We start from the raw sequence: 21,901 nt of genomic DNA, 5'->3' as shown, positions 1-21,901 counted from the left end.
TTTTACGGTACTAAAATAAAGTGGCGCTCAACGCTATTACTTTAAACCCTAGGCTTTTATCAGTAATTCTGAGACACCTTGAAGAACCCAATTTAGCATCGTTTTTATATGCTACCTCAAAAAATAATAGAATGCAAGGCTTTTAGGATTGTTAGGGATGAAATAAACTAAGTTCACTTTGTTCTAGTGTATTGCTTAGGAAAAAATGAATCAGTATTTACAAGGTCACTTTGAACAGTTTTTATAAATAAGATACTCAGGTCTCATTTTCTCACCCTCTCAATCAACATCTCTCAAATGAGGATGAGGGCTAGGAGCCCACATCTCAGTCAGCTCTCTTAGTGGTCTCAGGAACAATTATATTTAGAGCCATTTAAACTGTGGCAGGTTTTTAACAGCCCTCGCTGCACAATATAATCTCAGAGGAACTTTGAAAATGTCACGTTCACTAGATCATCTAGATGTATCTACCCTGGATGCATTTGAGCCTCGTGTCCAGATACCATGCAGAGCCAGCCACACTGTAATCCCGTGCATGTGATTGCACCAGGCACCTGTGTTGATAGCCCCCTGGATGATTATAGTATACAGCTGTGATGGTTAATCTTCACTCTCAACGAGACTCAATCTCAGATCATCATAGAAATATGCCTGTCTGTGTCTGAGGGTATTATTTCCAGAAGATGTCAAATGAAGAAAGAAAACACCTTCTGGATGTGATTGGAACCATCCGGGGAAGGGTCCTGGGCTGAAGAGAAAGAAGGGCGTGAGCTAAACACTGACATTCATCTCTCTGTTTCCTGAGACTGCAGACCAATGGGGCCAGCCATCTTACACTCCTGCACACCAGCACACATATGGATGTACATATAAACACGTACAAATACCACACAAACTTGGGAACACATGAGTAAGAAATGTGTAAAATCCCAGGGATAAAGGAGGAAGACAGGTGTGCAAACTGAAACAGAGTGATAGTAAGGACTAGTGTAACAGAGGGGTGAACAAGGAGTACTAAAGGAACACAGGTATCCGTGAAGACATCCTGATGCTTTTTGAGCTAGGTCTCCCCTACAATCACCAAAATATCCTCCACAAGACCCTCTCACTATTCCATCTCTTGGTACATTCCCTCTTGTTTCAACTGGAACCACACTGAGTTCCTTTCAGTTCCTTAACTGACCCACTCTGTTAATTAAGCCTTCCATCTTCTCAGATCCTGTTTGCCTAAAATATTCCTCGCCCTTTTCCTGTTTTCACCACCAACCTAGGAGTTTTTGTAGTGTTACTCTTGTCCGACCTCCCACAGGATAAAATATGCCTTTGCCATACATGCTCTACCCCATGTCTGGGACCCTTAGACAGCTCATGTCCCCAAAATAAGAGAAGGAACTCAATCTTCTGTCGCGCGGCTCTGTTCACACACAGAAAAAGGCAGCATTACAAGAAGAATGAATGGACTGTAAGCCAACGGCCAGGAAATATGCTATGACAGTGTGACATTCTGTGGCTTGTTTTCGAAAGGGAAAAAAAAAATGGATTTCCAAGATACAGCCTGGGGGTGGCGGGATTTACTAATGCAGGAAAGGAATTTGATTACTAAGGCCTTCGACAAACCGCCCAATGACCTGCACTTTATCCAGCAGGTAACAGGATGTCAGTGGAGTTTTATGTGCAAGGGGCTAAGACCTCGATTTGTCATCCAGGGGAGTTACCCTAGAAGCGGCGCAGTGGGTGGTCTGAACATGAAGGGACTAACTGAAAGGAGATCAGTCAGGGTACGTTCCTGGACCACAGGTGAGAAATGACGAAGGCGTCCCTGAAATAATGAAGTGGAGAACGCCATTCAGAAGGTGCTTTGTAGAGAGGATCCATAGCACTTGCTGACTAACTGCGTGTGGGAGTGGGTGTGAAAGATGCTGCCGCAGTGCAGCCTGGGAGTCAGGCTGCCCGGGGTCCTAGTAATGGAAATATGCAACGCAGGAAAAGAAGAGCTGGTTTCAAGGAAAAAATAATTATGAGCTCAGCTCTAAACATACAGAGTTTTCTGTGCCCATGGGGTATCTGGGTAGAGTATTTTATGTGCTGGAAATGCATGCCGTCTCCCCTGGTATTTTATTGATTGCCGATGTGCCTGGGGTTGTCCAATTGACTGTGCCGTCTTCCAGTTTATGTTCTAAAACACAGACTTGGGAAACTGACAGTGTCACATTGATTTCATGATTTGTTTTACTTTGGGCTACAATTGGCAAGCAAAATAACTGCTTCAGGGGGAGATTCTAAAATCCCTCCCTGGCAATTTGCTTCAGATAGATACACACACCCATGCTAAGTTTGCCCAAATGCAGAAGCGAAACAATTTTTCCCATAGGTAACTGTGCTGTTGAAAATTTCTTTTTCTTGTTAGATGGTGAATTCCATGACATCTGAAAGGAAATATATTATTCTTGATAAACTTTGTATTACGTATCACAGAAATTTTAATTGATAGATGCATAGATAGATGGATGAGCAAATGGTTGGATGAATGGATTTGTAATCTTACTGCAGTGATATGTAATATTTCTGTAGCTAGTTGCTTAGGAATTGAAAGCTTAATATCCTACTGTTTAATGCCTAAGTGACTTTTCGGTAGGATGAGGGCTACAGCAACTGTGTGGGAAGGAATCACTATAAATAATTTTAAATGGGCTTTCGTTGCATTATTTTCTCTTGGCAATGTGAAATAATTCAGGGATTTAAGATTTGCTGGCTATAAAAGATAACATAAGTCTTGATCCATTAACCTTTGACATTGATATTTGAAAACTCTCTTGACACTGTTCTAAAAGCTGGCAGATGAGGCTATGATCAGATTTCTGTTTTGAGAAGGTGAAATTGTAGAACAAACAAAGACGCTGGAGAAGAAGCTACTTCCGGTGTGCAGAAAACAGATAAGGAGGACCCAGAACAAGGCAACAGTGAAGAGGGGTGAAATGGAGAAAGTTGATCAAATAATTTTATCCATCAAATACGTACAATTAACATCATACCAGACTGTGGGAACCTTGGTACACTAGTAAGATTTCTTCCTCGGAGAGCTTATAGACAAAGACAGGCGCTGCACAAGCAAATCGTCATGCTAATAAGTGCAGCCTTGCATCTGTGATAAATGTCACCTAAAAAGAGCTAACAAACTCAAAAGAAAAAGTTGTGGTGGGCACACAGTATTTAAGAAGCTATGTTAGAAAGATCTTGAGTTTAGAATACTTAATGCTAAGAATTGCCATCAAATATATGAGCAGAAACTTAACATTTGAAAAGTTAAAGTGGCCTATGACACCAATAAGCTCCAAGTTATAGGTTCTGCTTTTACAATTAATTCCACCTGATTATCAACTGGGACGATGCCATCCCTCACTTGAAACGATGGCATTTTGCTGATGTGATGATTTATTCTCTGTCTCCACGTTAATTGTTTCTTTCCCCCACGCAGATGTTGCAAGAGCAATTGAACTACTGGAAAAGCTTCAAGAATCAGGAGAAGTACCTGTGCACAAGCTACAGTCTCTCAAAAAGGTGCTTCAGAGTGAGTTTTGTACAGCAATCCGAGAGGTAGGACACAGATTTTTAACAACTACATTAGGCCATATGTCTTCTGGGTAGAAAGCATGTTTTCCCATATAAACAGTTGAAATTGTTAAGCTTAGAAGTACATCTTTGCTTTCCGTTTTTAGCTCCTTGGACAGATGATAAAACATAATTTAGTCGGCTACACTCTTAAATTAGACCCAGGCAGAAATTATACGTTTATATAAAACCAAATGTTGATTTTATGATACCAGAGAAGGATCTGCTTCAGCAGGTGCCTTGTGGTGTGGATTCTGAACTACTCAGCAGTCCCGTGAAGCCACCCAGAGACTGAAGTAGAAATAATCATAATTAATGAGATCATTTCTTGTGGGTACACTTGAGTAAATCTTTCATGGTTAGGCCTGAAAGAGTAACTTCCTACCAATTGAAGTTATGGCTACTTAAATATCAATGTCTAGTGTGATAATGAAAGAACCTCCAAATAGACTGGCATGCCTTGTAGCAAATCTGCATAATGCTTCCTGGCTCAGTTGTGTTTTTGTTAAGTGAGGTAAAAACAACTGTGCTCACATGACAATTTAAATCTCTTGAATCGGATTGTGGTAAAATCGACTTACTCAACTGATTAATTTAATGGCTCACAAGGAAGCATCCTTCAGAAATATAAGCTAGCTCATTTGTTTAGTAAACTTTTATACTTCACCTGTCACTCACTCGATAAAACTCAATTAATCAGAGTCTATAAATACAGGATAGTGTTGTTTCAGAAGACCTGGCTATTGGATCTTCTACTGGTATCTTCCTCAAGGCAATATGAACCCACTGAACACCAGGAAGAGTTTGTTTTAGTGCCAGGCACATGCCTCTGAAGGACAGATACACCAGGCTTCAACCTTCTTTTGTAACGCTGCAAGTGGATGATGCTGGTTTATGGGTCACTGATAGGTCCTAAAGACCTTCCTAGTTAACTGCAGCAGGCATGCACATACTCTGTGGATTTAAACTGTAGCCTCTGCCATGCATTTAGGGTTGAGACTTGGCGGGGGTTTGACTTACATGGTTTGTGCTTAGAGTTTCTCAGGTGACACTGTTTGCTTTTTGTTAATACTGAACAAAGCTTGAATAAGTAACTATAATTATAGTTCTAAATTTCGGCCTATTAGTTGAGCAAGGGTTTGAAGGAAATTTCTCAAAATGTACTAGTTCTATGGCTATTTTCCCCTAAGTACAAAAAGTATATGGTGCTGAGAAAGCCTTGGATAACCTCACATACCCTCATGTGAATGCTGTCAAAGTAGCAGCTATGTTCTCCAGGTTCTTTTTCCTTTCCCTTTGGATTGTGTAATCTCTTGAGAATTTGTAGCCAACTCTTCCTTTTTCAGAAATTAAGGCATCTCTTCTGTGTCATATTTTTCTGATTTCTGCAGAAGGGACTCACGGACAAGGCACGTAAAACATGTATCTCTGTTCAGTAACCACGCGGCTCACGATCAATTTCTGAGTCTCTGTGCTCACAAAACCTGCACTCCTGATGAAACAAAACGGTGATAGGAAAGCTTACAATAGAACATGAGTGAGTGACGATGCCATAGGCAGGAGAAAAGTGGATCAGAATGGGTTGGAAGAAGACTTGACCAATTTAGGAAGGTCGGGGCGGGGGGGGGGAATAGTACAATTGAATATTTAAAAAAAGTCACACACATCCTGAGGAGGGTGGTGTTTCAGGCACAGCAAATCACAAATGCAAAACATCAAAGGCAAGAATGGTCTCAATGCATGAATAAATACTCCACAAGGCAGCAAGTCTTCATGGAATGGGCAAGGTACAACCCTTAGAAACATCTGGAGAACAGGTTACACAGAGCTTCTTAGGTCATATACAAACATTGGTGTTTACTCTCTGTGAGGCTTTCTGGGAGATTTTTGGCCAAACTTGATTTGCTTTGGGTAAGGTCTCTCTGGCTACTACCAAAATAATTAATTAATTATTTTAAAATTAACACAAATACTGGTACATATGTGAAAACAGGAGACCAGGAACCAGAAACCAAGTAATGAGGATGTCAAATGACAGGTGGAGTGCGGCGGCAGTACAACAGGAAGCTGTCAAATGCTGCATGTGTTTCCGAAGCGAAAATGGATTGCTGATGAATTGAGGACATAATGTTGGAGAGTTAGAAGTATCTGTTGGTTCTGAATTTGGGTCTTGACAATTGGGCAGACATGCATGAAAATGTCCTAATGAAGTACACTATTTATGCAGCCCATACATGCTAACAATCCCAAATACAAAAAGATGTTCATAAAGCAGAGAATGTAAGCAAAAATGACTATTTTACACTGCATAAACCTGAACTGCTAAGAATATTTTTATGTTCACGCTAAGTACTTAGTTATAATTTTGTTCTTAGATTCAGTACTTATCATCTTGTCTGGCATTTGTAGCAGTGATTTAGAACCGATTGCGCGTCTACAGTCTGTAGTTATTGTTCCCACATGTGATGTGGGAAGCAATCACAAAGTTGTAACACAACAGCTTTAAATAGTATCATCAGGAAAACGCCTTCAATAGCAATACATTATAAAATATGAGCATGTGTTACCAGACAGGGGAATCAAAAGCCAATAAAGAAATTGATTCTAGAAAGTCTGGCAATGAATATCCAAAAGCTAAATAATCTTGGGTCAAGAGCGCTTTCATTCTTGGTCTCTGTATGGCTGATAAGGAATAAGGAATCTTTGCTTTTTATTTAAGTGATCTTAGGATTTTTGTTCTTAAATTATCTGATTTTTTTTTCCCAGAAATATTTGTTACCTAAAATTGAAACTGCATTATGGGTCATAGCTAACAGAGAAAAACCAGGTATAAGTCATACAAGTGCTCAAAACCAAAGGGTAGGGTTAGCTTTTGTAAATATTGCCTTATATAAATTGAATAATAATTATTATTTATGAGGTAGTTTCATATTTTGCTTTACATGTAGCGCGATACTACTGAATCAACTCTTGGCTTATGCACCATGTTTTTAGGAAAAAAATTTGAGGAGACTCCATGTGTTTCAGGTGAAAAAAAAATCAAGACTCTGAAAAAAATTGAAATTTTTCTAACTATTTTTCTATAATCTGTAATACTAAAATCTGAAAACAAGACAGGTTGACATCAGTACTTATAGGGGGTTGTCGGCCTTTGCAGCTGACAAAGATGTTGCTCTTTTAGTAAATAGGTACAACATACTTACTAATAAGCCAAGTTACACACAGCATCAAACTTTACACACAGACAGATATCAGCAGATTTTTTTGGTTGTGCTTTTCTGTTGACAGACCCTCAAAGAACCCAATTTCTGCTTAAACTGTACCCATTCTGTGACTGTGACCTCAGAGTCTACGACCAAGAAATGGTTTAATATGTGATACTATGTTTTTACAATGAGTCACATCTATACAGGTAGATAAGAGAATATTCACACAACAATTTGAATGAGAGATGAACTAAAGATTGTACAGCACCTGCTTATTTTGTGATTTTTTTTTCTTTTAAAAAGTAACTCCATTGTGTTTTAGCTCTACACTGAATAGTTACCTAGAATGACCTACATTTTAAAGTTGAGGTTCAAATTTCATGATTTCAAAATGGTGATGCTTGATTTCAAATTAGCAAATGATTACAAAGACATATGTTGTCCCCTAATATTTCATAAAGAAAAAGGTATGTGAATAACCGTACTTAAAGAGACCACCCATTCCTAGTTTTGGGAGGTGCCATACGTGCTCCTAGAGGAGAAAAATAGACTACAAACCCTGCAAATTGAAATGATGATTTGTCTGCAAGATGTGGCCACTGGTACATGAAGGCTAGCGGAGAGGTGAGCCACTTCTTTGTAGGATTCAAGATCCACCATAAGCTGGAACTCAGACGTTGTTAATGAGATCAAGAACCTGGGACAAGATAGATCATAGGATACAGGGGGAGACCTACAGCTATTGTTCTGCTTAATGAACACAGCAACCAAGTGACTCTTCACGTCATATTGCTGTCCTCATAGATCAGTGCATCGCACAATCCTGAGCAGAGAAGCTGTACATAAAGTAAATGGCAATTAACCCGGAAACGCACAGCTGCCTGGTGTTTAAGGAAACTGTAGCTCTCAGACACAGCAGGGTTGATGTGCACAAGGACACACAGAAACTATGCAGGCACACCCAAGACAGGCACAACTCAAGTCAGGCAGAATCCCAGTCCCAAGCAGGGAAGTGGGCATAATGTGCTACTCCTAGCCAAGAAGCTATTCACAAATGATAGCTCCTGAGAGTCGAAAAGAATCAGTTTTCTTCAATGGAGTTATACTATGTGTGGCGGTCACCCTCCAGGGCAGGCTGCCACAAACAGAACTCCATAAGTTCTTGTAAGTTTTTTCTCTGGTTTTGGAATTTGCTTTAAGAGGGAGAAAGAACATGAAGTTGAGAGAAGGTAATCTGGGAGCAATTGGGAAACAGGAAAGAATATGATAAAATATACTAAATTAAACTCTCAAATAAAGAGTAAAAATAATAAAACTAAACCATTAGCAGAGAGGGAGAAAGAAATTCAATTTCAGCAACTGAATATAAAGAAATTATTTCCCTTATTTTTTTAAAATATTTTTGTAGCCAAAGTAATTAAAAACCTTAACTAGCAGTTTGGTAACCGTGACTATCTTTCGAGTAGTAAAGCATTTGAGCTTCCCACTCCCCAGGATCATGTACTTCAAACCTGAGTGGGACACACTGCCAAGAAGGGATCCTGTGGAGGATGGCTTCCAGCATTTACGACTGTAATATGCATGTTTGGACCAAAAATATAGGCCACAATTACATAGTCACCCAAATTATTTTTTAGGCAATCAACATATACTACATGTTAATTTTGCTAATATAGAGAAATGGCAAGAAAATATGCCATCTTCACATGTATAATACTCTTCTATACTCTATAAGTTTGAAAAAAAATATACTAATTCTCACCTGCTACCTATCACACCCTAGAGGTAGATCTCTCCACCCTTGTTAGAGTGGGGCGTGGTTATCCCGACTGCTTTTTCCAGTGGTTTACAAATGGAAGAAAGCCTTGTGCTCTGCTTCTCTCTGAAAGCCATTGAGTTAGTATATGACCTGCCGTGTTCCCGTCCCTTTTCCTAGGTAGCTGTGATATGATGTTATCAGTCTGCTAGGGTGTTAGAATGAGACATAGGTGTTCTGATCAACCTTAATGCACTCATAGCCAGAGCAAGAAACCAATGCTTTTACTCCCAGTCCTTAAGACTTTAAGCTAACCCTAACCCTAACCCTAACCCTAACCCTAACCCTAACCCTAACCCTAACCCTAACCCTAACCCTAACCCTAACATTATTGTTCCATAGTATAATCAAGGCTATCTGGACTGACCAAATGTTTTAATCAAATAATTTTTACTTTGGCAAATGTTTATAACCAGTGCCTTTAATTGATATGATACTCATGCACCCTTTTTAAATTAAAAAGGGGGCTTGGGTGGTAGTTTAACTGTAGATAAATTTTCCTGACATTCACTCCTTTGCTTGGTCACTTAACTATATAATCGTTAAATTACTTAAATTCTGCGTCTTTATTGTATCTTCCATTTTAAAAATAAGAGAATAATAATTTCATGGAAAGAGTAAATAAAGTGAAATAAGCTATTAAATATTTTAATTAATAGAATGCCTCGTTAAGAGCAAATAGTATGTAAATAGCAAAATGGGGAAAGGTTCACTGCATGAATTTTAGGGTTTCTATTGCTGTGATGAAACCTATGGCCAAAAAGCAAGATGGGGAGGAAAGGATTTATATGGGTTATACTTCAACATTGCTGTTCATCACTGAAGGAAGTCAGGACAGGAACTCAAACAGGTCAGGATCCTGGAGACAGGAGCTGATGCAGAAGCCATGGTGAGATGCTACTTACTGGTTTGCTCCTCATGGCTTGCTCAACCTTCATTCTTATGCAACCCAGGCCCACCAGTCCTGGGATGGTCCGACCCACATTGGTCTGTGTCCTCTCTCATTGACCACTAATTGAGAAAATGCCTTACAGCTGGATCTCACGCAGCCATTTCCTCAGTTTGGCTCCTTCCTCTCAGATGAATCTAGCTTGTATCAAGTTGACACAAAACCAGTCAGAACAACTGACCCCCTGTCAGCTTGACAAACAAACACATCATTATTAAATATTCCTTTCTTATTTATCTCCAAGATCTCACATTAAAATGTAAATAACTTTAAAAGTTCCACAGTCTTTACAGATTCAAACACATTAAAATTTCAGTGTCCTTAAAATATCAATCTCTCGAAAATTCCAAAATCTTTTTTAAAAGCTCAAAGTCTTTCAGTTATGGGCTCCTGTAAAACTCAAGTTTAAGTTAAATACCTTCTTCAAAAGGGAAGAATCAGGACACAGTCACAATATGAACCAAGCAAAACTCCGACAGTATTAAGAACTCTATGTTTATTTATCTAGGATTCATTCACTAATTTCTGGACTCCTCCAAGAGGCCTGGTTTAGTCTAGTCCTCTGGGTCCACCCTCTGCAGCACACACGGCTTGTGTTCTAGGCTCTCGCTGGCTCCACTCCACCCCTGCTGCTCTCCTTAACCCCTCATGCTTTCAAATCCGGTATCACCTGGGTGACTCTTACACAATATCAAGTCCAGCTGTCAACACGAGGTACAACCACTGCCACCTCTGGAGCATATCTTCTCCGTGCTCTCTGGAAACACTTCCCAGAAGAATTCACCTCGGTGATACTGATCTCTTCTTACTCACCAGTAATTTCTTGGCTTCAGCAGACCAGCATCAATTGTCCTAGTAACACAAACGTTTCACTTTAGTGGTGCTGGTCTCTTATTAATCATGGATGACTCTTTAGTCCCAGCTGACAAGAAAAATAGAATCTTAATTCAAAATAGCAAATGGTCCGATAGAGTCTATGAACATCCCTCTGAAACTAGACAAGCCAGGCCACCTTCTTCTTCACTAATCTGAACATTCTTATCTTCCAGGGTTCTAAAGAATATTTCACTGAGCTCTCAATACCCAATGGCTCTTCTAGTCCAAAATTTCAAAGGCCTTCCACAATCTTCCTCAAAACACGGTCAGAATTATTACAGCAATACCCCACTTCTGGTACCAACTAGGGGTCAGTTGTTCTGATGGATTTTGTGTGTCAACTCAACACAAGTTAGAGTCATCCAAGAGGAAGGAGCCAAATTGAGGAAATACCTACTAGAGATCCAGCTGTAAGGCATTTTCTCAATTATTGATCAATGGTAACATAGTAAGAGACCTGAATAGCTTGTCATAAGTGACAAGGCAAGGCTAATGATTGTGTCAAAAGGAGAGAAATCATATTTAGCATAAGACTTGTTAGTCCATTTGATTGAATAATGGGAGAGACAAGAAACCATGCCAAAGAACCAGATAACAAATGAAGGATGTAAATGACCAAAACATATGAAAATATCCACTAATGGGTTCTATTGAAATGAAGGGGTTTTCTTATAGCAACAGCAGAAGTAAGAGAATGTATTTAAAGCTCCTTTAGGACAGAGAGATTTTCATTTTTATTGAGATGACATGACTTGGTGTCTGATACATATATTCTTTGTCTATTGATCAAATCAGTATGGCTAGTATCATCTACTGCATTCATCGTTTATTAGTGTTGACAGTATTCCAAAGTTTCTTAAATGGAAAAGCAAACCTTCCAGTTAACTGTGAGCTCCCTACTGTACAAAACACCAGACCTTATTTCTGCTGACTGTGGTAACCCTCTCCCTGCGCACCCCTGTCTCCAGATGTTGTTTTTCTTCTTTCCTCAAACGAGCCACTTTTAGAGTTCACATTTGAGTGTGATTATGCAGCGTTTGTTGCGAGACTTAGCTTTTACTTTCTCTAACAAAACACCTGAAAGAAGCAACTTAAGAGAGAGATTTGGTCTCATGCTTTAACAAGGCAAGTGATCCAAATACAGTAGGTGAGGAGGGAGCTGATCACTTTGCGTTCTCTGTAAGAACACAGAGAGGTGAATGCTGGCACTCCTCGGGCTTTCTTGTTTGTTTTTATTGTTGTGCTTTTTTCCCAGTTTTTATTCAATCAAAATTAAAATTAGTACCCCCAACCCTCAGGATGGACATTATTTTCTCACATATTCCCAGAGGCATGACTGCTATTAATTTCAAGTCCAATCAAACTGGCCACCAAGATTCACTACTGCTTTTGTTCTTCTGTGCTTAGCTGCCTTCAGTTAACATAACACCCCGAAAGTTCATCCATATTGTCTCAAATAATAGGATTCATCCATTTTTTAGGACTGGATACTATTCCACTGTATGTGTGTACCACATCTTTTCTATATATGCCTCTTTTGTTGGAGATTTTGAATTGTTTTAATACTTTGGAAACCTCTACATGTATTTGCAGGGAGGGTCAGACCATGACACTTGTGTGCAGATCAGAGCACAAATGACAGGAGCTGGTTCTCTTCTTCCTCCACCATGCAGATCCCAGGGATTGAATTTTGGATTGTCAGGCTTGGTGGCAAGCATCATTACCCACTCACTGAACTGGCTTGCCGGCTTTGTTTTAATTCTTAGTTCTTGTGAATAATCCTTCAATAAACATAGAAGCACAGACATCTCTTTCACATTCCAATTTAATTTCCTTTGGGTATATTCCCAGACTGGAAATGCTGAATCATACATTAGTTCTATTTTTAATTTTCTGAAGAACTTTCATGACATTTCTCAAAGTAGTTTTAGAAATGTGAATTTCTATCAACAGTGTTCATATAAACCCTCCTCTGCCCCATGCTGGATAATTCCAGTAACCTTTTAGCTCACTCTGATAACAGCCAGCCAACTAGAGTAATGTAGTAGCTAATTATGGTTTCCCATGTATTTATTTCTCTAGTGATGATGGCCTTTGCATGCTTTAAGAAATAGACACTATGCTCTCTCACCCATTTTTGGAAAAGTTATTCTCTCATATTTTATATCCTGATTGCAGTTTTCCCTCCCTCCACTGCTCCCAGTGCCTCTCCCGTTCCTCCCCCTCTTCCTCAGATCCACTCCTCCTCCTTTCCCTTAAGAAAAGAGCAGGCATCCCAGGAATGTCAACTGAATATGGCATAACAAGTTACAAGAAGATTAGACACAAACCCTCATAGCAAGGCTGGACAAGATAACCCAGTAGGAGGAAAATGATCCCAAGAGCAAGTAAAAGAGTCAGAGATGCCCCTACTCCCACTGTTAGGAGTCCCACTAAAGCCCAAGCGAATATAACGGTAACATACAAGCAAAGGACCTAGCTCAGACCCACACAGGCTCCCTTAATGTTGCTTCAGTTGCTATGAGTCCCTCTGAATTCTGCTTAGTTGATTCTGTAGGGCCATACTCTTGTGATGTCCTTGACCTCCTCCTACAATCCTTCTACAAAGTCCCCTGAGCTTTGTCTAATGTTTGACTGTGGGTCTCTGCATCTGATCCCATCTGTTGCTGGATGAAGCCTCTCTGATGATGACTGGGCGAGGCTCCAGTCTATGAGTATAGCAGAATATCATTAAGAATCACGTCATTGATTTATTTTGTTTTGTTTTCGCCCAGTTGTGTTTGTTTTGATCCTAGGTCTCTGGGCTGTCCAGCCCCTGGTTCCTAGCCATCCATGCAGGTGTGGACCCCCTCTTGTGGCATGGGACTCAAATCAGACCAGTCATGGGTTGGCCACTCCCACAAGTTCTGCACATTATTCAAGCAGGACAAACAGTAGGTTGAAAAGGTTTTGTGGCTATGCTGATGTCCCAGTCCCATAGGAAGCCTTGCCTATTACAGATGGCTGGTTTAGGTTCTGTACCCTCTGTTTTTAGGAGTCTTTGCCAGGATCACCCTAGAAGATTCCAGGGGGTTTCCTTTGCATTATGTCTCCACATCACATCTGAAATGCCCCCCATTCCAGTCATCCCTCTGAGAACTCTCTCTATCCACCCCCCATGCTTCCTGTTTTTAACCCCACCCACCCCAGTCAACCCAATAAATCCATTTCCCCTTCCCACAGAGATTCATACATTCCCCCTGCCCCCAAATGACAGAGAGAGAGAGAGAGAGAGAGAGAGAGAGAGAGAGAGAGAGAGAGTCTTCCTTGCTACTTATCCTCTCTGTGTCTGTGGATTGTGGCATAATTATCCTTTACTTTACAGATAATATCCTCTTATAAGTAAGTACATACCATGCTTGTCTTTCTAGGTCTGAATTACCTCACTCTGGATGATCTTTCTTGGTTCCATCCATTTACCTGCAAATATATTAAATTACCAAAAATAATTGCTCTTAAGTTTCTTGAACATTCTAGACATTAGCCCCTCAACAGAGAAAGAGTTTTCTAATTTATTATTGGGCCATATGTGAATTCTCAGTAAGAGCAACTTTTCTAAACTGAAAGTCATGTATAAACATGTAAAGCAAGAGCTATCACATAGATGTATATATACATATATGACACTGTTTATTTAACTTTTAGTATTGCTTCCTTACCTTATTTTGCAAAAGCCACAGTTGTTCATGGTGAAATGTGTAGGGGTTGGGTTTTTTCTGGTTTAGTAAATTTTTAATGTTCTTCTTTATGTATGGGTAAAGTGGTATGGATCCTTCACACACAACTATCGTCATTGGATGACAGCATCTAGGATACCACTGCATTGAACAGAATTAAAGAAAATGTAGCAGACTTTATAGTTATGCATGTCTCCTTCTCTAAAACTGGAAAGTGTCAAAGAAAAGAAAGTTGATGGCCCGCGCATTTCCTTTGATTTGATTTGCATTGCCAAGTAGAATGGAACATGAAAGTCAGATGGTTTTATGCCAAGTTTCCTACCAATGAGCACACAGTTAGGAGAGCAAACTCCTGAACCCGTCGAAACTACATCACACAATGTAGATTCCTTTTTCACTATAGAAAATCCACGCACTTTAAAAGGAAGTGCATTACTAAGCTTACATTTGACCTTTCGACACTTTTCCAAGAGAAAGAACCCATAAGTAAACTAGAGAGCTTTATCAAGTCAAGTGGTCTAGAAATACTTGAACTGATGGGTAGTTCAGAAAAAAGAAGAAAACTCAAGTAGAACCTCTGCTCACTTGACATACCCTCCTCCCGAACTCTGACATTTTGCTAATATTTTGAAGCCAATTGTGGTGAAAATAACAGCTGTGTCCTTCCCACTCTGTGTGCAACTGGGCGAAAACTGTCATTGTTGCAGCAAAACTCTTGAATTTTATGTACCGTATGAAGGCTAATGACCCGCGGTGCCCATGCATGATGCTTCCCGGATACAGCTAAAGGCCAAGTTCTTCCAACAGTGAACTGCTTTTTAATCAAGCAGAAACCCTAATGAAAGAAAAGTCTTGGCAGAGCCTGAGTATGTGGAGTACATCCACAATTTCTCCATCTAAAACCCAGCTCTCTTAGTGTGGTGAATAGAGCCAGGGGCATTTATCGCTTTCACCATCAGCATGCATTTGTGTCAAAGCCTTGCATCTTCCTAACAGATGCTGCCCGGGCCCTTGAAAGTGCCCTAGACATTTCATAGCTTTGTCTTTGAAATTATTATGTTCCAAAGTTTTTACTTAGAACTTGAACTAAGTACATAGTTTTAACTACATTAAATTTCATGTTTTTTCCCAGAGGAAAACTGTTCATATACTTGACTGAACCAGAGTCAGAAGTCTCAATCTATTTTTTTTTGAGACTAGAAGAATCTTAGAACAGTTTAACAAGAGAATTTTATTTCAGTGCTGAGACTTTCTTGTAAATGTTAGGATTAAAGCTGAGGTATAGTGGTGCCATGTCCTTACAATTACAGTTTCTTCTGTTGCTGGAAGACTCTGAATGCATGATGTTTAGAGCGAAAAGGTAGACATAGAAACTCCAGAGCCTTTCCTGCTACAAGAGGAAAACCAAAAGGATGATGCCTATTGTCTGCCATCCACAAGATGCTCTAGAGACACCTGGGAAGAGGGCAAAACTCTGTCAAAGGTTACTTCTGTTCAGATCATCCAAATTCAAAGCATTTAAATGCCTTTCCTGACTAACAAAGGCTGTTGATGACAACTATCCAAGATGATTTCATTTCCCTCGGAGACAAAGGATGGGCTAAAGTTTGAATTCAACTGAAGTGTACTAGAAAACTCAAGTGTCTCCTTCTGCTTGTAATGAGTATTTGCTCCTCTTTGTCACCAGAAGACATTTAAGCTGCAACCTGGAGCACCCACAACTATTGAAACAGGCACAAAAGTGATTGAATCCTAAGAATAACATCAACAATTTCTCGTTAAAAGGAACCTCTCTAAATCTTACCATCAGACTAAGCCGATGAAGGGTGCTACTCACTGAAATTTATTATAAACCAAAATTAAACTTTTTAAATAAGTGATTTAATGGATTTGGCTTCATTAATCTCCAGGAAGCAATAATCTATTTTTATCAAAAAGAGTCATTTAATCCTTTGTAGTATATGACACAAATCAAGGATAAATGCAGGGGCCGGGGATAAATGAGCACTTAAATATACTTTAGTCCAGTTTTTCGGTGCTACCGAAAAACAGAAAAAGCTGAGACTGTGTAGTTTATGAGGCACAAACACTAGAACACCCGAGGCAAAGTGGCAGCACTTAGCTCCTATTGGGTCTTTTTTCTTCATACCCACAAGTCAGCAGATGGAATGACAAGCTAGGGGGCTAGCTTGTCTGCTAGATGAAGCCTCATTTGTAAAGACTTACTTCCACAAATGAATAAAGAATGACTTAGCAGTCTGAAAGGTGGTATTCCCTGGGACTCTCACAGTGACAGCACTTGAATTTGGGAAGGACACATTCATACCATAGCAACACACAACAGATTCTGAAAAACATAGCATACCTTCCCCTTTTTTACCCTCAGAATAAAGATGGTTCCCCAGTAAGACATTAAGGGATCAACACGACAATATTGTTCTACTACTCTCCTCTAGAGTCTTACCAATTCTGTAAATCTGTAGTTACACAATCTTCTTTATGTGGGTTATATATCATCTACATGGAAAGATAGCATCATATGTGGATGATAAAACTATGTGAACATTATGTGAGTGTGTGCATGGAACAGGGATGACATACACAATGGAATGTTTAACTGTATGTGAGACATTTAAATATACACCAATTGAAAGTGAAGGCATTGGAGTATCCACCACTACAACGGCATCTCATTATAGGAAGAATTCGCATTTATTTGATCACTAAATTGCTGAACATCCCTTTTTATAATTACTGGCCATATGTGCTTCCTTTTCTGTTTTTGCATAAATGCTATGCATATTAAAATGATAACTGTATTAACAACAAAGAATAGATGTACTCATTGCACTTGATTTTAAGGATATGATTCATAATTTCATCCAGGAAAATGCAGCAGGAAAGTGATTACCTCAGTCATTAGGAAAAGAATTTCTAAAATACAACTGTAGTTCTGTTTCTGCGGCTTTCTTTATTTGAGTAGACACATTTATTTTTATGATGTGTAAAGTGTTTTCAACATGTCCCTTTCTTGTAGCAAGAAGAGGGTCTGTGTGGCAGGAACCTTCATAGACTCCAATTGCTCTGATGGGTCATTGATCTTAAAATTATCTAAACGGACCCTCGCAGTAGTGTGCAATGCCACTGGAGACTGTTAGCGTCACTGTTGGGTAAATACTCACTGCAAGCTTTTATTTGCTATTACAAATGATAAAATAAACAGTACGTTCCAGAAGCTTGTAATTACATGTCCTTACACAGTAGTTCAGAATAATAGACTCCTTGGAGAAGCTGTATTTTATATCAGTCAAAGGAAGCGAGCTTTCTGTCTGCTGTTGACCACAGGAGTGGGAATCAGAACTTCTATTTTGAGCACCGTAGATGACAAGTGCTTTTCCCCCTGTTGAACAAATCACCTAACCTTTTCATGCGTTTGTATGTCAACGTGGACAAGGACAAGTCTATTTATATAATCCCATTGAACTTGCTAGCTTACCGATCGGTACATCCTCAACGAGCTTTCTTTTATTTCTAACAGTGATTCACATATATCAAAAAATAAATAAAATTGTTACCAGTATATTTAACCAAATCTATGCAAAACAACTATTTCCTTCTGTTTTCTTTCTTCTGTCCTCCCTTCCTTTTTCACTCAAAAGGACATACTCCAGATTTAAAGGCATATATATGGGTGTAAATATATATATATATATATATGCATTTAAGATATATATTTATTTTTAAATATACTTATTTTGATTTTATTTATTGAAAATGTAATAAAAGTTACATTCATGAAATCATCAGGTATTTTTAATTAATAGTTACTGCTAAGATTTAGCCATATTTTTTGTTTTGTGGTGATTCACTTGTTTTGACTGCCACCTAAAAGTCTACTGTGAATGATAACACACCTTCTTAATCTACCCTCCCATGGATTGTCATCTGACTTATTTCCTGTTTTAACTCTGAGGAATGATGCACGTGTGTCTCACATTAGATGACCACAAATGCTCATGGATATTTCTGCAGGAATGGGCTAAAAGGTACAAGAGTAATTAATATTAATAGACAATGGGCGCTGTAGAGATGTCCCAGGGAGCACACAGCTTGTCACTTAAGCCCAAGCATCTGAGCTAGAATTCCTAGAGCCCTCAGAGAACCACTGCTCTTAAGGCAAGATGGGAGCTGGAGGCCGAATTTGTGGAAGCTCATTGGCCTGTTATCCTGACATATTAAAAGGCAAAACAAGAGACTCTTAAATAAGGTTAAAAGGAGGGGTATATATCTGCCTCCACTCACATACAGATATTCACACACATCACATACACACACACACACACACACACACACACACACACACACACACACGACCATAGGGCCACACAAAGACTGAAGCAAAAATCTGGAAGCCTGCATGGGTCTGACCTAAGCCCTCAGGGTATATGCTATGCTTTTGTAACTTAATCTTCTTGCATAGAGATCCACCTGCCTCTGCCTCCCAAGTGCTGGGACTAAAGGCGTGTGCCACCACTGCCTGGCCCAAACCCTGAAATTTTAAGAAAAATGTTTAAACACTTTAGTTTTTCTGGAAAAGGGGCCAATAATTTCATCAGACTCTTGAAAAAACTAAAGATTCTTCAAAGGCAGAGAACAGAATAAATACATTTAGCATACAGGCATTTTGCTGGTCCAAGCCCTAACTCCTGGCAAGATGCATCTGTCAGCATTTCAGGCAAATACACAGCCTGCCCCAGAGTCTTGCAGCCACTCATCCTGCGCCGGTATTCAGGCAAATACTTAGTCAGCCCAAGGCCCTACCATCGATTGTCATGCTCTGTCTGGCAGCATAGAGCTCTGTACGCATGCTCAAAAGGACTCTTTCTTTTTTATCTTCTTGCTGCTTTTATTAAGAATACATGTTGTTGTGAACTATAGTTGTACAGTTGTATAGTTGTATATTGTACAGTTGTATAGTTGTACAGTTATTCCTCCTCTGTAGCTGGGATGGTGTATCCTTATTTTATTTTTTTTAAAGGAAATCAAACTATCTTTTTTTCATTTTACATACCAATCCCAGTTTCTTCTCCCTCTCCTCCTCCCCCCATTCTCTCCACCTATTCCCCCCACCCCAACCCATTCCTCAGAGAGGGTAAAGCACATTTCTTTGGAGAAGGTCCAATGCCCTCCCTACTATATCTAGGCTGTGCAAAGTATCCATCCAAAGAGAATAGGTTCCCTACAAGCCAGTACAAGCAGTAGCGATAAATCCTAGTGCCAATGCCAGTGGCCAGCAGCCTGCCCCAGCCGTACAACTGTCACCCACATTCAGAGGGACTAGTTTGGACCTATGCTGGTTCCTTGCTTGTCCATCTGGAGTTGGTGAACTCCCATTAGCTCAGGTAGACTGTTTCAGTGGATGAACCCATCATGGTCTTGACTTTTTGCTCATATTCCTGGTCTCCTTGACATCATTTTGACGGTTCTTTTTTTGAGACAGGCCTCACTGCCATAGCCTCAGTTGACCTGGATGTCACTATGAAATCAGGCTAGCATCTAACAGAAATCTTCCTACACCTCTGCCTCGCCACTTGGTGCTGGGATGAAAGGGGTGCGCTAACCATGTCCAGCTCACACATTTTCTTTACAGGAAACCATCGGGTCTCTTTAACCTGATATGTCAGTAGTCAAACGGTGAAACATAGGCAAAGGCACCACACACATCTTTCCACAGAATTCCCCAGCTGACTCCTGAGGAGTATAAATCAATAGAGAGCAAAAGTGAGCGCGATTCCCACTGACCCATTGATTCCTTGCTTGAGAAACTGAATTTAAGTATTTTCCATTGAAATTTCTCTGACAGTATTCAGTTCCCTTATTTATAAGAAAGTGTTTACTTCCAGTGCAAGAGATTGTCTAAGCAACAACCATGACTCACTGTGAGAAAAAGAATGCTGGAGATTAAGTGGCAAGCTTTCTTAAACAAGCTAGAAAATCTTCCCTCCCACAACTATAATAAAGATTTGTCATTTAGTTACCGGGAAATTAAAAGAAAAAATAGCCAAGAGAAAGGAAGACTGGAAGACATCCAAATGGTATAGAAAGTTATGGATAGTTGACTTGTCAAAAGTAAATATTTAAAATGATTGAGAATAGTCCCATGAGAGGACCATAATTTATTAATTATTGCAGTTGAAAGTTGTAATTATGTGTGATTCGAATCATTGTGCTGACATTTCATACAAAATACCTTGTCAAGCAAAGGCAATTATTTAAACAGTAATTAAGAGGAAGAAGCCTATTTACAGCGTTCATTTACCTTAAGTAATTTGGGTACATTATGATAGCCAAGAGAGGCATTTTTCATGACATTAGGACATCAAGTAAAAAAGCTACTGAATCATACTTGACTTTTAAATTTTTATTTAAGGAAAGACAAACTTGGATAATAAAGAGTCACCTTCATATATTAACTCTAAAGCTGGGCAGTGGTAGTGCACACCTTTAATCCCAGCACTTGAGAGGCAAAGACAGGCAAATCTCTGTGGGTTTGAGGCCAGCCTGGTCTACAGAGCAAGTTCTAGGAGAGGCTCCAAAAAGCTACAGAAAACCCCTGTCTCAAATATATATATATATATATATATGTATGTATGTATGTATATACATATATATATACATATATACACATATATATATTCATCATTATGCCATAGTGAATATATATGTGATGAAAATGTGTAGATTATGGCTTTGTAATACTCCAAGTACTGGGTTAAATGACAAAAGCTAAACTGTTTACAATCAGATCCTATAACGATGCAAGTGAATTGTCCCAAACTTGAACTGTAATATAATAAGTATAGGCCTCTGCTAAGTTATAGCTTTAAAGGCAATTTCAGAACGTTTATCCTAGCTTTATGTTCATTAGAAAATCATAGTGAACAGTGAAAACATAATTTTGGTGTAAATTATTTTGCCTCTATTATAAAAACCATTACCATTTTATATAAAGGAATTAGAACCCATTTTCCCTTTACTCATCATTTTCCCGTTATTCAATGATGAAAATGTTTACACTGCATTATAAGATTATAAAAATGTTTGATTACACAAAATCATCATTAGTTTTAAAAGTTATTTTATAATGTATGCTTCCTTAAACATGAGTCTATAAGCAAAATATTAATAATTGAGCTATATATACATCTTCATAAATTGATTATTAGTTTCCTTTCTAATTAAAAAACATTTTTTATATTTATTTATTTATTATGTATACAATATTCTGTCTGTGTATATGCCTGCGGACCAGAAGAGGGCACCAGACCCCATTACAGATGGTTGTGAGCCACCATGTGGTTGCTGGGAATTGAACTCAGAACCTTTGGAAGAGCAGCCAGTGCTCTTAACCTCTGAGCCATCTCTACAGTCCCTTAAAAAAACATTTATTGAATTCTATGTCAATGTGCTTGGTATCAATGTTCATACTGATAACTAGAGAAAGAGAAAAACTTAGGTTCTTGATTCCCATGGCTAACTTAAATATACAAAACTGTTTAATTGGATTTGAAAGTTTGTACTCACTCATACATGAATATTAGATGTAATGCAAAGGATAACCAATCTATTGTCCGCAATACCAGAGAAGCTAGGTAACAAGGAGAATTCTGAGAGACATACAGGGATCCCCTGGGGAAGGGGAAATAGACAAGAAGTCCTGAGAAAATCT

General features: G+C 39.1%; 1 protein-coding gene across 4 annotated transcripts in view; it reads left to right on the top strand.

Moving 5' to 3' along the window:
* The window catches only part of Lin7a (lin-7 cell polarity scaffold A), a 131,252-nt gene that overhangs the window by 40,794 nt on the left and 68,557 nt on the right, over window positions 1-21,901 (top strand). For 3 of the 4 annotated variants that reach the window (XM_085683371.2, XM_087902198.1, XM_087902200.1), the window contains one exon: window positions 3,476-3,594. The exons of the other annotated variant lie outside the window; for it this stretch is intronic. In XM_085683371.2, the coding sequence (XP_085539497.1) occupies window positions 3,476-3,594 (119 nt within the window). Of the gene's footprint in view, window positions 1-3,475; window positions 3,595-21,901 lie in introns of those variants that run through there. 4 annotated transcript variants of the gene reach the window in all.

Source organism: Myodes glareolus, chromosome 26 (genome assembly GCF_982192425.1).
Source record: "Myodes glareolus chromosome 26, mMyoGla1.1, whole genome shotgun sequence".
NCBI lineage: Eukaryota > Metazoa > Chordata > Mammalia > Rodentia > Cricetidae > Myodes > Myodes glareolus.
The sequence above is the reverse complement of the archived record's forward strand: the minus strand, read 5'-3'. Positions and strand labels throughout refer to the sequence as shown.